The 13944-nt window shown below is 40.2% G+C and overlaps 1 protein-coding gene across 3 annotated transcripts in view; it reads right to left on the reverse strand.

The window, feature by feature from the left end:
• Positions 1 to 13944, reverse strand: part of SLC25A21 (solute carrier family 25 member 21) — a 611357-nt gene that overhangs the window by 128148 nt on the left and 469265 nt on the right. For all 3 annotated transcript variants that reach the window (XM_082275211.1, XM_082275210.1, XM_082275212.1), the window contains exon 5: positions 11128 to 11194. In XM_082275211.1, coding sequence (XP_082131337.1) covers positions 11128 to 11194 — 67 coding nt within the window. The remainder of the gene's footprint in view (positions 1 to 11127; positions 11195 to 13944) is intronic.

The following is a 13944-nucleotide window of genomic DNA, read 5'->3' on the forward strand; positions in this document are numbered from 1 at the left end:
CCACAAACCTCTGTACCTTTCTGTTGAGCCAAGATGCCAACAGGTCCACCTCAGGGGTGCCCCACCGCATGCATATCCGATGAAACACGTCTGGATGAAGGGACCACTCCCCTTGGTCCAACAACTGCCGACTGAGATAGTCCACCTGCCAGTTTTCCACTCCTAGAATATGTACAGCAGAAAGGGCCAGAATGAAGCGTTCTGCTCACAGGAGAATGCTGGCTACTTTCAGAGCTGCCAACAGACTTTTTGTTCCGCCCTGGTGATCAACATGAGCCAATGCATGGCATTGTCTGACTGAATCCTTACCAGTGATCCAGGCACAGCCTGATCCCTCGACATTCCAAGACATTGGTTGAAAGTCTAGATTACTCCAACATCCAACAACCCTGAGCGGAGCTCAGTTCCAGGACACCTCCCAGCCTGGATGGACTGCCATTCCTTGTGACTACTGTCCAATACAAGGGGAGAAAAGATTTGCCCTGCCGAAGAGCTGGAGAGAGCAAAGCCACCCGACCAGGGAACCCCTGGTTACTCAGCTAAGCCGAATCGGATTGTCCAGAGACTTTGGACCCTTGTCCCATTTTATCAGGATCTCTCTGTGGAGGGACCCCATATGGAACTGTACAAATGGAACTGCCTCGAAGGTAGACATCATCAGGCCCAGCACCCGTATGCAAGTCTGGAGGGAGGACCACCTGCTGGACAGCAATAGATGAATTGCAGCATGCAACTTCAGGAGTTTGTCCAGAGGAAGTAACACTCTGGCTAGAGCTGAATCCAGAGTCAGACCCAGCCAATCCAATTTCCTGGATGGAATCAGAGCAGACAGATAGTTTAGAAGCCAACTGAACTCCTTTAGGGTCTGTATAGTGATCTTCATGTCCCCCATTAAGGCAGAAGAGGACTCCACTCGCAAGAGGAGGTCGTCCAGGTAGCCCAGCACTCTATGGACTTTTGGTTCGATATGTGATCAAGCGCCTGTTAACATTGTGTACTTTTGTGAAGACCCCAGGAGCTGAGGCAAGACCAAATGGTAACGGCACAAACTGATAGTGCTCCTCTCTAGTAGCAAAGCAGAGGAAGCGCTGGTGTCGGGCACATATTGGAATGTGCAAGTAAGCATCCTTGGTGTCAATAGAGGCTAGAAAATCTCCCTGATGTAGGGATGCCACTACCATGCAAATCGATCTGACCTAGCCCTTCTTGTTTGGGACTGTAAATAGGTTTGAATAAAAACCTTAAAACCGTACTGATACCGGAACAATAACTCCCTAAAGCAACAGGTCCTGCACTGCCCCGAAGAGAGCTTTTAGTCACTCCGGGGACAGACATATATTGAAAGGAAAGAACCTTTCCGAGGGTAGGAACAAAACTCTATCTCATAACCAGACAGGTCCACGTCCTGGAAACAAGCGAAGATGTCCCCCCACCCCATGCATGGGTGAGGGCGCCCCTTCATGCTGAAGGGACCTCACCCACGGGTCTAGAGAAACCCACTCTTGGCTTACCAGACAAGGTTTACTTGGAACCTCCCAAGGAGGGCTTGAAAGGTTTTGTACCCTTGCCAGTGGACCCTGAGGGCCGAAAAACGTTTTGTGCGCCAAGAAAGAAGGGCCGCGTCTGCAACAAGGTTCTTTTTCTTTTCCAGACTGTGGAAGAAAGGTGCTCTTCTGTCCGCAGACCAACACCCAAGCCACAATACACACCTAAGCACCACTGCCAAAACAGATAGCTTAGATATCAAGGGAGCTGCACCCAAAGAGGCATCACAGACAAACTGCAGCCTGTCACGCCGTGTCCAGGATTCGATCCTGAGACCTGCTGTTACTAGGACAGTTCCCTACTACCTGTGCCACTGTGAACTTCCTTTTGAGTAACACCCTTGTTTTTCTACTCCTATTTAATCTGTGTCTTGAATATCTGCCTGAAGTTCAGCTTTGGGATTCTTAGATTTTCCAGGATCTCGCCAGTAGGCCCAGTAATCTCCAATAGTTCTAGGCGTCACAGGCGGAAGCTGAGGTGTCAGGTTTAAATATACATTTTTATTTGTTGCCTTTAATTATTTATGTATGTAACACTGTGTTTTACATGGGGGAGTATAGAAGATAAGAAAACCTTGTATCTTAATGCAAGGTCCAATTTAACTAGATTGGAAATGTATACATTCATCATGTTCACTTTCTTACAAACTCCAGTGGGTTTGACTATAAAGGACAGCAGATTAATGCAGTGGTTTAGTGTAATGCTTTCTGTCTTCAGCATCTGGAGAGTGGAGACTGTAAGGACACAGGAGACTTGTCTGACAACCACTTTTGAATATAATACTCTATTGTTATATTTTCTGTTCTGAGAATCTGGAGAAAGTCAGGACACAGAATACAAGCTTTCTGAATCAAAACTGTATTAATGAACATCAAGCAAGACAGCAAATGGACAGATGGTCTATATAGAATTTATCAGTGATAGGTAGAATAAACGTATTAAAAATCAATGTCCCCCTAAAATGAATCTATTATTTGAAGCTTCTTCCTATCCTCACACATGTAGGAATCCTTAAAGAATGTAAATCTGTGATAATGAAATGTACAGTATATGTGGCGCACAGGCATGTAGGCTTTTCCATAACATCCTACATTCTAGGAAGCAGCCAGGTGGACTTAGGGTCCCGCACATAATATATTACTACTGAGCAGCACACATAGTTCAGCTTTCTATAATTCTGTAATGTATTTCAGCACATACTCATCTGACTGGATACAATTAGAGGCAGCAGCTTGTAGCCAATAGATCTCTTGATGTCTCACTCTTTAAAATTGTGCGATAAGATAAGTGGACAGACTCCTACCAGGTCACCCCATGTTTTATTATCCCCCATTTTCAATAATCCACTTTTTCCGCCCTGAAAACCACCTCAACACTTTTTGTGGTAGCTAGAAAAAAGGGAATTTACAGGGTACGCACTTATATCACAAAAAAGGGACTTTTGAAAGCTATACACCTGAGGGACAAATTGGAAATGGCCCAAACAGAAATGTTTTGCTGTCACCATCTTTTACACTATTTGCATAGCTTAGTAAAGAATGTCAAGGATTACCTAGTATGACAATCTTCGAATATTGGTGTGTGCACTACCAAGGTTCCAGGAGTACTAGTCCTTCTTTATACACCTAGTTTATGAATTCCTCCAAGCTGGCACTTCCTGGCATGGAAAATACATCTAGACACTGCTGTGTCCAAATACACCAACAGGATATATAAGAGTATCCTAAATTACTCCCCGAAGGAAGCAAATTACAAAGTCTGCTCTACATGGTACTAAATAGCCTTACAAAAATGCATCTCAACTCCTAGCCCCATAACTTTAGACAGTGTGGTAAAACTAAGGATGTACACCATGTATGGTGGCAATGCATATATGGAAAAAAATCTGGACCTAAATTTACAGTAACAGGAAAAACAACCTCAAAACAGACTGAATGGCTCTAATAAATAAACATCTCCCAGGTATCCCAAAATCCTCTCAGAGACTAATAACAGTGGCTAAGACATAGAAAATCTGTATGGTCATCTTAGACATTGTGAAAATGAAATTATCTTGGATCATGATCCATGAAAAAACAGCTAGCATAATCTACGATACACATTCTCTCAAAGAATTCTTGTTTAACTCTAAGCAACTTTTTTTTAATTGCTATTGGCGCCACTCAAAGTAGAGGTGAAAGCATATCCCGGTGTCCCAGAACATTGGGTGTAGGCTTGTTCTCATACCAATCCAGGGGGTTAGTAAATGTAAAGAGGAAAGGATCGCCGCTACTCCAGACCATTCCAGGTTTATAAACTATAAAGAGCGGCCTCAGCCTACATGTCTCCACCAAACTTTACACCCTGAGGCATTTTGCCCCAACCACTGGGGCTTACTCGTAGGTTATTATATAATTAAGCCCTGGTGGGCGGGGCGAAATGCATCAGAGTGTGTGGATTGGTGGAGACATGTAAGCTGAGACTTCTCTTTATCATTTATTTACCAAGGCTGGTCAGGAGTAGTTGCGACCATTTCCTCTTTACATACAACTTAAAGGTTGAAGGGGGGGGGGGGCGTCTGAAACCTAGCGTTGGAGAAGTTCCTGTGTTTCCATCCCAACCCACCTGTAAAACTCTGTTTTTCACCTTTCACTGCTCTTTTCTTATTTTTTTTACTTGTACTCCCTTAAACAATCATATACCAGTTATTCTGGAGCTTCAAGTTTGCAGCATTTGAAGTAATCTACGATGTAAGCTGTTACAATATTCATTTGCACACCAGTTGGTTAATGACTCAGGTTTATCAATGACAAAATTAGAAATGGCAGAGATATAATGACAACAGATAAAGAATAAATGTCTATCATGCTCACCTGTAGCAATGCTATACCATATTTAATGAATTACTGTTGGCTTTTTGATATGATGTTTCAGACACATAGATATTGCATAATCTATTTAAAAACTAAAACGAAAATGGCTTTAGATACAACCCGTCAATCTGGAATTCCCAAGCAACCACCTGTTGCGGTGCTAGTATTCACCAAAGTATGTGATGAACACTAGCCACCTGCCATCTAGGCTACAAAACAACAAAAATCATTTTCAATTTCTGGATCTGAAAATCCGCATATTATTCTTTAGTGATTTCAACTGTAGATACAAGTAGATGGTTTCAGAGTTGAATATTAATCATAACAACCAGATTCATTACATGTATCACAGTGCTTCCAGATAGCACTTCAGCCTTTTGTCATCTGTGTTGTACTGCACAACCTCCCTCTCATGCTCCAAAGTGTGTGGGCGGGACTGCAGTGGAGCAAAACCTATTTCACAGGCTCACGCTGAAGAGCATTCATAATATAAGGATGTCACCCAGATGTGGCCAAGTCCAAAGAAATATTCCCAATGCATATGGTCCTGGACATGACTGTAAACTAAGTGGGTGCTGCAGCGATCACCATCTAGAGACCGGGAATGGCACAGAACAAGAGTAACATTGCCGGCACAGCAAGGATCTCTGAAAAAAAATGTCCAAAAATCTTATTAAACAATCACAACACAATGTAAAACAGCAACTTTTCAGTGAAAAGTTTCCCGAGCATCAGCAAAAAACATCCAGGAGAAGCTGCTAAAAATACCCTTCTTTAATTTACTAGCGAAAGGCTCTTCTACAGAATATACAAGATAATCTGGGGTGCTATGTATCTATTAAGCAGAATTTTACCCTACAGATGTTCAACCACCCAAGGACAAAGGCAGCTGTTTACTACTGAGGCCCTTTTTGAAGAGGAAAGCAGACTAGTCAATAGGGAAAATGGATCCTGTCCTTCTCCTCTCCTTTAAGGGAAAGTATAGACACTAGTGCAGCAAGGCAAGAAATATGGCTACATGATTAACAAAAACAAATTAGTATCCTTGACTTAAAGAAAAAATAACTTTTAAACCTTTCTGCTCTCCTGTAAATGTCTGGGAGCTAATTCTGGGGTTAGAAGACCTAAATGCAGACAAATTAATCTGTTGTTAGCTGCAGCATTCAGGCTAAGGTGGTTTGCTATGGCATAATTAAATGCTTTAACTGCAGGTGCAAACAGCAGGGAGACCATTCATGCACCAAGAGGAAGTCACTCACAAGGTGTTAGCAGTCTAACTTCAACTGCTTGCACATTTTCATTAAAGTAGATATAAACTCTAACTGGATGGCATCTAGCACTGCCATGATTTATTCTCATAAGCTACAGTCCTTAATCTTTATTTTCTCTTTTCTCTTTATTTCATCCACCTTTCACCATAGTACTGCCAATCACCCCCAAAATCATTCAGTCACTTCTTGTCTACATGCATTCACTGCATTAAAGGCTGTACGTCATTGCTTTTGGTTGGCTTTGTGGTAGTACCAGTAGTGGAACATGCATGCGCAATCTGTTTTAGCACTTTGTAGTCTCCATCATGAGCATGCGGGACAGGGTGACAATGTAAGAGTGCAGCTGAAAGACGGCTGTCACCCTATAATTGAATGTGCCTGAACAAGGAATTCCAAGATCACCAGCTATTTTTTTTTTTTAAAAGCTGCAGATTCAAAAATATATAAAAAAACAACTTTTTTACATGTACATGTCAAATATTTTCATGTATTTTAATAACTGGGTTTAGATCTACTATTTAGACCTACTATCATCTACTATAAGACTATTTCTGTCACTTTGCTTAAAGCAGTTTAAGAACCAGTTGTTTGATAAGGCTGGCCTTATCTTTCAGAAGAGTTATTTAATAAAATTGTGATAAAAAATAAGAACCTGACATTTATTACAGTGTAAACACAGCTGTTGAGAAATGCAAACAAGCTTTACAATAATAAGGTAATGACTTGAATGAAATATGAACATTACTGTGAATAACAGGGAAAGCTCTTATCGCTTTAAGAGAACCTATTGCCAGATCATTTATTTCAACAACAATCTTCCTAAAAAACTATATATATATATATATATATATATATATATATATATATATATATATATACAGTATATATATATATATATATATTTATTTATTTATTTTTGGGTCCTCTACAGGAAGGAAGGAAAACAATTTCACTGTCAAATTTGAAATAGGTCTTAATATTCAGGCCATGGGAATGGTAAAAAAATGTTTTAACTCATTATATTTGTTTATATATAATAATAATAATTATTTAATATTAATTTGTTTAAATTCCATAATTTAATAACATGTTACTCATAGCTCCCAGAGGATGTAAGACAACCAGCCTTAAAACGCAGCCTTCACATCATCTATTACTATTGTCTAGTGGACCAGTCTTCTTGGTACACCTTAGATATAAGCCCTTTTCACCCCTAGGAAAATGGCCCTGCAAATGTTAAACACACTCTGTCCACCCTGGAGAAATCACAGAATTTAAAAATATAATGTCATACTTTTTATGGATAAAACTGAGAAAGTTAAAAAATCTACAGATAATGGTGACTCCATTACCTTCACCCATTTGTGTACGTTTATGAAAGGGTGAATTTTTTTCTCTATTCGCTTCTCTGCAGTTCTCCGGGGAAAATGATCTCCTCTGGCACCCTTTTTATAAAGCGGAGTACTTCAGTTCTCCCAGGGTGATCAGAGGAGAACTGTTTCCTCAGCGAACGGCCGAGATCTCTATACAAGTGAATGGGGCGCCTGTAATCTCGTGAGACAAAGCGAGATTACCGTACTATGAAAATCACTGGCGCTCCTTAATAAGCAGTGATAAATTATCACTGCTGAGTACACGATCCCCACTAATGTTAATAAATAATAGTCCCCTTACATAAATATATATATATATATATATACTGAATACACACACGCATACATTTTATATATATATACACATTAAATATATATCTACATGTATGTGTATATATATATATACATAAATATGGCAGGGGGACATGATAACTGTGTTGGGGGGTCTGAACGAGGAAGAAGGATGTCAATAATCTTCCTTCTTCCCCCTCAGTTCTCCCCTGATTTTGTCTTCACTCCCCGGTTCACAAGCTCCAGGCTGGTGAACCCGGGAGTGTGAATTCTGGCACAGATCGCCAAAGAAGTGCGGAGATCACAGCTTCATAACCTGGCTGTTTCTGTGTCAGTCAATGAAAGATTCCCGTGTGAAGAGATGATCAGCGAAGAACATGTTCTCCCCCGATCATTTCTGTTTCATAAACTGAGAATGATCGGAAATGAGCTGTGATCAGCAGGATCACTGCTCATCTCCGTTTCATAAAAGGACACCATTATCTTGAATCTCACTTCCCCAAAACACATGGCTATCTTATTAACGATTAGACTGATAGGGCTTGTATCTCCTTCTTATGATTTGGGCAATCCACCAAAACAGCCTCTAAAACCGCAACAATCCTCCACAGTCTGTTTCTTTCACTGCTCCAAAAAGATCCTGCATGGATGGATGGATAGATAGAAAAAGACTCCTATCGTATAATACAGTCACTGCACTCTTTATTATACACCAGTAAATTATACTCACATTATAAAGTACAATTTCAAATTCCAATATGCTTCCAGAGACACTCCAAAAGAGCTCAAACCAGCAATACACAGGAGCGGACACAAATGACCAGCCGCTCAGTTCTTATTTCGCTCACAAAGTTTAGCAAGGCTCACCCTGAACTCCTTCCAACTCCGCTCACAGCAAGTAGGCTCCGCCCCTACATGTTTCATCCTGTGTAGACTTTGTCAAGGGGATGCCAAGTGCTGCAGTCACATGGATTTGATCTATGGTTCCCGATTCCGACAAAGATGGCTTGGATCAGACCATGGATCAACAGATACCTTCATTAAACAATAGCTCTCTATAAACCCTAGTTTTTGCACTATTAACTGACGACTGACGGGAATTAGAGGGGTTATACCTCGATTACCAATGGCTTTTTTTATTTGTGAAATCATTGATAGTCAGCATTATAACCCAGTTGTCTCAGAATTCTTTCTGATCCTGTGTCCCCTATTGAATGATTAAAAATAAAGTTTTGTGTTGTACTGACTTTTACCTCATTTTCAAAAAATCAGAAGCATAGTCCGATATATATTGAAAAAATAGATCCCACTTTGGCTTTTTATCAGATATCCCACAAGACATGATTGGAGAATTCTTTATAAAGCCTTGCACTGCTGCTCCCCAAGGTTTCAGTCTTTAGGGCTTTTTGTTTGATTTCAGCTTGCATCTGATATCAGTGTCAGACACTTCTGAAATCATTCCAGGTTAATTATTAGGTGCATTTCACCTGCTGCTGACCTGTTTCTAAGCTGCTTTTGCCACCCTGACGTGATAAGTAGAGGAACAGTTCCAACACAAATAAAAACCAGTGTACACAAGCCTTTAGGAAGGCTGCAGGAGATGTTTTTACTCAATTTTTTTTCCACGTACAAGGCCCACTGTTCTTTGGTCAGACAATTTGCCAAAAAATATGATGGCCGTTTTGCCCGATGGGCCACTAAAGAGGTTGCCCATTGGGCCTGCCAGTCAGTACTAAACAAATCAGAAATTTAGGCGGCAGCAGTCAGCTTATTTTTAAAGTGTAGCAAGTTGACATGAAGTGACCTGTTCTAGTCTACTGGTAACACAAAGCAATTGTGTAGTTGGGCATGACATTTTTGGAGATATATGGTTAATGGAATTTATTCCTTATTGCAAACAAAGAGTTGAAGGTTGCAGTCAATTTTCCTGTTCTTCTTGTGCTCATTGCAAAGCTGCCAAAAGTTCTGATTTGCTTCCCATGGTAATTTCAACGTTATGTAAATAGCACAGGTAAAGCAAAGCTTTGCATGACATGTAAATAGAGAATTTGTTTTACAGAACAGGAGACGAATTTCTAGTTTCCTTTTTATTTAACAAACGTCTCTGATGATTCGGTCAGAGGTCAATTCCCCTGTTAGCTGACAACTGCTAGTGTTTAACCCTTAAAAAAAACAAAAAAACAACTTAATCCATTCACCTTTCACTCACTGTGTACAGTAAGCCTTTTGGTTTACATAATCCATGTGGGTTAAATTTTCATATACCAAGATAAAGAACAAACATGGAAACAAAAAAAACTACTAACCACACAATCCGCGTGAACAAAAAAAAAAAAAATAATATGGAAAGGGTTTTCTGACAAGACTAGGTGAAATAAAAAGCGTAGGTGTTGTCCATGGCAACCGAGGTTCAATTATCTTTTTTTCCAAGAGCTTTGTTTAAATTCAACATGAAATACAATTTTGTGAACAGTTAAATGCAACATTAATTATAGTGCAGATAAGGTTTACTTTATATAATGTAAACCCATCTTGGGTGAAGTAATGATAGGGACATAAGGCCTTGGGTTTAACCACACTTAATGTAAATACTTTAGATCTCTCACTGTGTGGTCAGTCCTCAAAATTTCCACTCGCCTGCTCACATTAGGTGAGTGGAAATAAGCTGGGGGCGAGTGTGGAGCCCCCATCAGAGGGCGGGGTGGGGTACTGCCGGCAGGCGGGGTTAAATTGGAGCCAATTCTCCTTCCAGCATTTGCCCTGTCATTCTCTTAGCAGGGCCTTGCATACAGCAGGAGTTGGCAAAGAACTAGATGAGGTGGGAGCTGGGCAGAGAGGAGGGTTGGGCAGGAGCTGCCAAAGTTTACTTTTCCTATTAACAAGCTGGTGATTGGTTCCTCGGACAGCTTAGCAACCAATCACAAGCTTGTTAAAAGGAAAAGTTAACTTTTGCAGCTCCCACTCCATTGTACAGCGCTGTGCTTCGCTGTAAGTCTCTCTGCATCCTGAAAATGTCATCTATTGGTTTTTAATATTTTATTGCTAAATTGAATATAGCATTACAGGTAAAATATTTATTTAAGGCAGTAATAATGTGTACAGTACCTATAGTAGCCAATCATATGTTATCCTTATTTAATTTATCACAACCAGGTCAATCAAATATGCTTTATGTTAGTATTGTTAAAGTTGTTGTTAATATTTATTTTTGTAAATTATTTCTGCATTAAACATTTAACAGTGTAATTTCATGAGATAATTTACGAGGGAGTGTTTAGGGGTGGGGTAGGGGGTGGGTGGGGAAACCGGAGGCGAGTAATTCTTATGACCTGGAAAGTAGCTCAGAATTTGGAATTTTGAGCCCTTACATAGGTAGTACACAAGTAGGGATACTTGTTAAAAGCAATAACTTTAAGAAGAGAGGGCTAGGGAAAGGCAGCAAAGAACAGACATGAAAAGAAAAAGAGAAGGGGAAGGTGAGAGGAGAGGAATAAAGAAAAAACAAAACAAAATGGTGTCCCATTTCTCTGGCAAGGTGCAAAGTCAGTAAGTATCCTTCAGCGGGGTTACCTTGCTAATTTGGATTTTGATTAATTGTGGATAATGTAATTAAAAAAAAAAAAAAAAAAATAGAATAGATAAAAATGTACATCGGATTGGTTGCTTTAGGTGATGCAGCCCTGTTTACAGAATATCTCCCACTATTTTTCAAATTAAATTTTCCCTGCCCATAGCAACCGCTACATAATTTAAAAATATACAAACCCTTATAAAACATTGGCAGTGGTTACTTACTTTTACTGCCCGTTTTGGAGTTTCTGCCAGGATAGGAGGAAGGATTCCTTTGTAGAAACCAAGCAACCTGGTAAAAGATGAAGATAACAATCAAGATAAACAATAACAAAACAAGATTACAACTATAACAATTTTTATTTGGCTATCTCAACCAGAGATGCATCGAAATTTTAGCAGCTGAAACATAACGGCCAAAAATGGTGTTATGGGCATTTTGTTGATAAGAGAAAAAGGTGCCAATAATGGTGCTGAAAACACATGCGATTTTGCCACGGTTTTACCATGATTTTACTGTGCTTATGATGTGTTTTTCATAGGTCATGTGACTCAAAAACCGCATCAAAAATGTAACATGGATGCATTATTGATGCGTTCTTGCTGAGTTATAAATGCATTTCAAAAGGGGGGGGGTGTTTTTAGTGCAGTTTTTCTTCAACTGACCAAAGATGCAGTGATCGCAACGGAGCAATGTGAAGACATACAGTATCTCACAAAAGTGAGTACACCCCTCACATTTTTGTAAATATTTTATTAAACCTTTTCACGTGACAACACTGAAGAAATGACACTTTTCTACAATGTAAAGTAGGGAGTGTACAGCTTGTATAACAGTGTAAATTTGCTGTCTCCTCAAAATAACTCAACACACAAGCCATTAATGTCTAAATCACTGGCAACAAATTTGAGTACACCCCTAAGTGAAAATGTCCAAATTGGGCCCAATTAGCCATTTTCCCTCCCCGGTGTCATGTGACTCATTAGTGTTAACGGGGAGCAGGTGTGTTAAATTTGGTGCCATCGCTCTCACTCTCTCATACTGGCCACTGGAAGTTCAACATGGCACCTCATGGCAAAGTACTCTGAGGATCTAAAGAAAAAGAATTGATCAGGGATCTTCAAACTATGGTACTCCAATTGTTCAAGAACTACAATTCCCATCATGCCTGGTCATGTCTGTAAATATCAGAGTTTCACAATGCCTCATGGGATGTGTATTGTTCCACAACAGTTGAAGGGCCGTAGTTTGAGGATCCCTGCTCTACATAAAGATGGCCTAGGCTATAAGAAGATTGCCAAGACCCTGAAACTGAGCTGCAGCACGGTGGCCAAGACCATACAGCAGTTTAACAGGACAGGTTCCACTCAGAACAGGCCTCGCCATGGTCGACCAAAGCAATTGAGTGCACGTGCTCAGCGTCATATCCAGAGGTTGCCTTTGGGAAACAGACGTACTAGACTTGAGTGCTACCAGCATTGCTGCAGAGGTTAAAGGGGTGAGGGGTCAGCCTGTCAGTGCTCAGACCATACGCCGCACACTGCATAAACTTGGTTTTCATGGTTGTCATTCTAGAGGAAAGCCTCTTCTAAAGATGATGTACAAGAAAGCCTGCAAACAGTTTGCTGAAGACAAGCAGTCTAAGGACATGGGTTTCTGGAATCATGTCATGTGGTCTGATGAGACCAAGATAAACTTATTGGGTTCAGATGGTGTCAAGTGTGTGTGGCGGCAACCAGGTGAGGTGTACAAAGAAAAGTATGTCATGCCTACAGTCAAGCATGGTGGTCGGAGTATCATGATCTGGGGCTGCATGAGTGCTGCCGCCACTGGGTGGCTACAGTTCAGTTAGGAAACCATGAATGCCGGCATGTACTGTGACATAGTGAAGCAGAGCATGATCCCCTCATTTCGGAGACTGGGCCGCAGGGCAGTATTCCAACATGATAATGACCCCAAATACACCTCCAAGATGACTACTGCCTTGCTAAAGAGGTTGAGGGTAAAGGGGATTAACTGGCCAAACATGTCTCCAGACCTAAACCCTATTGAGTATCTGTGGGGCATCCTCAAATGGAAGGTAAGGAGTGCAACGTCTCTAACATCCACTGGCTCCGTGATGTCGTCGTGGAGGAGTGGAAGAGGACTCCAGTGGCAACCTGTGAAGCTCTGGTGAACTCCATGCCCAAGAGGGTTAAGGCAGTGCTGGAAAATATTGGTGGCCACAAAAAATATTGACACTTTGGGCCCAATTTGGACATTTTCACTTGGGGGTGTACTCACTTTTGTTGTCAGCGGTTTAGACATTAATGGCTGTGTGTTCAGACATTTTTAGGGGACAGCAAATTTACACATACAAGCTGTACACTCACTACTTTACATTGTAGCAAAGTGTAATCTCTTCATTGTCACATGAAAAGTTATAATAAAATATTTACAAAAAGGTGAGGGGTGTACTCACTTTTGTGAGATACTGTACATAGAATTTAAAGGGATACATTTTTCTTGAACTTTTCTTGCACTAAAGGTGCCAATAATGGTCAATAATAAATTCATATTCATTTAAATGCATATTAATTAAAACTCGAATATAATACACATATATAATATATATATATATATATATATATATATATATATATATATATATATATATATATATATATATATATATATATATATATATATATAGATATACGCTACTCAAAAAATTAAAGGAACACTTTGAAAATACATCAGATCTCAATAGGTAAAAAAAAATTTGCTGGATATCTTTACTGGTATGGACTGGGCAATGTGTTAGGAATGAAAGGATGCCACATCGTTTGATGGAAATGAAAATGATCAGCCTACAAAGGGCTGAATTCAATGACACCCTGCAAATCAAAGTGAAAAAATTATGCACCAGGTTAGTCCATTTTGCTGAAATTGAATTGCAGCAACTCAACGCAGTAGTTTTTATAGCCTAATGAGACTAATAATGAGATGACGGATGTGTCCTGGGGTATTTCCTCCCAGATCAGGGCCATCACTGAGCTCCT

This window comes from Pelophylax lessonae (assembly GCF_965119305.1).
Source record: "Pelophylax lessonae genome assembly, chromosome: 13".
Classification (NCBI taxonomy): domain Eukaryota; kingdom Metazoa; phylum Chordata; class Amphibia; order Anura; family Ranidae; genus Pelophylax; species Pelophylax lessonae.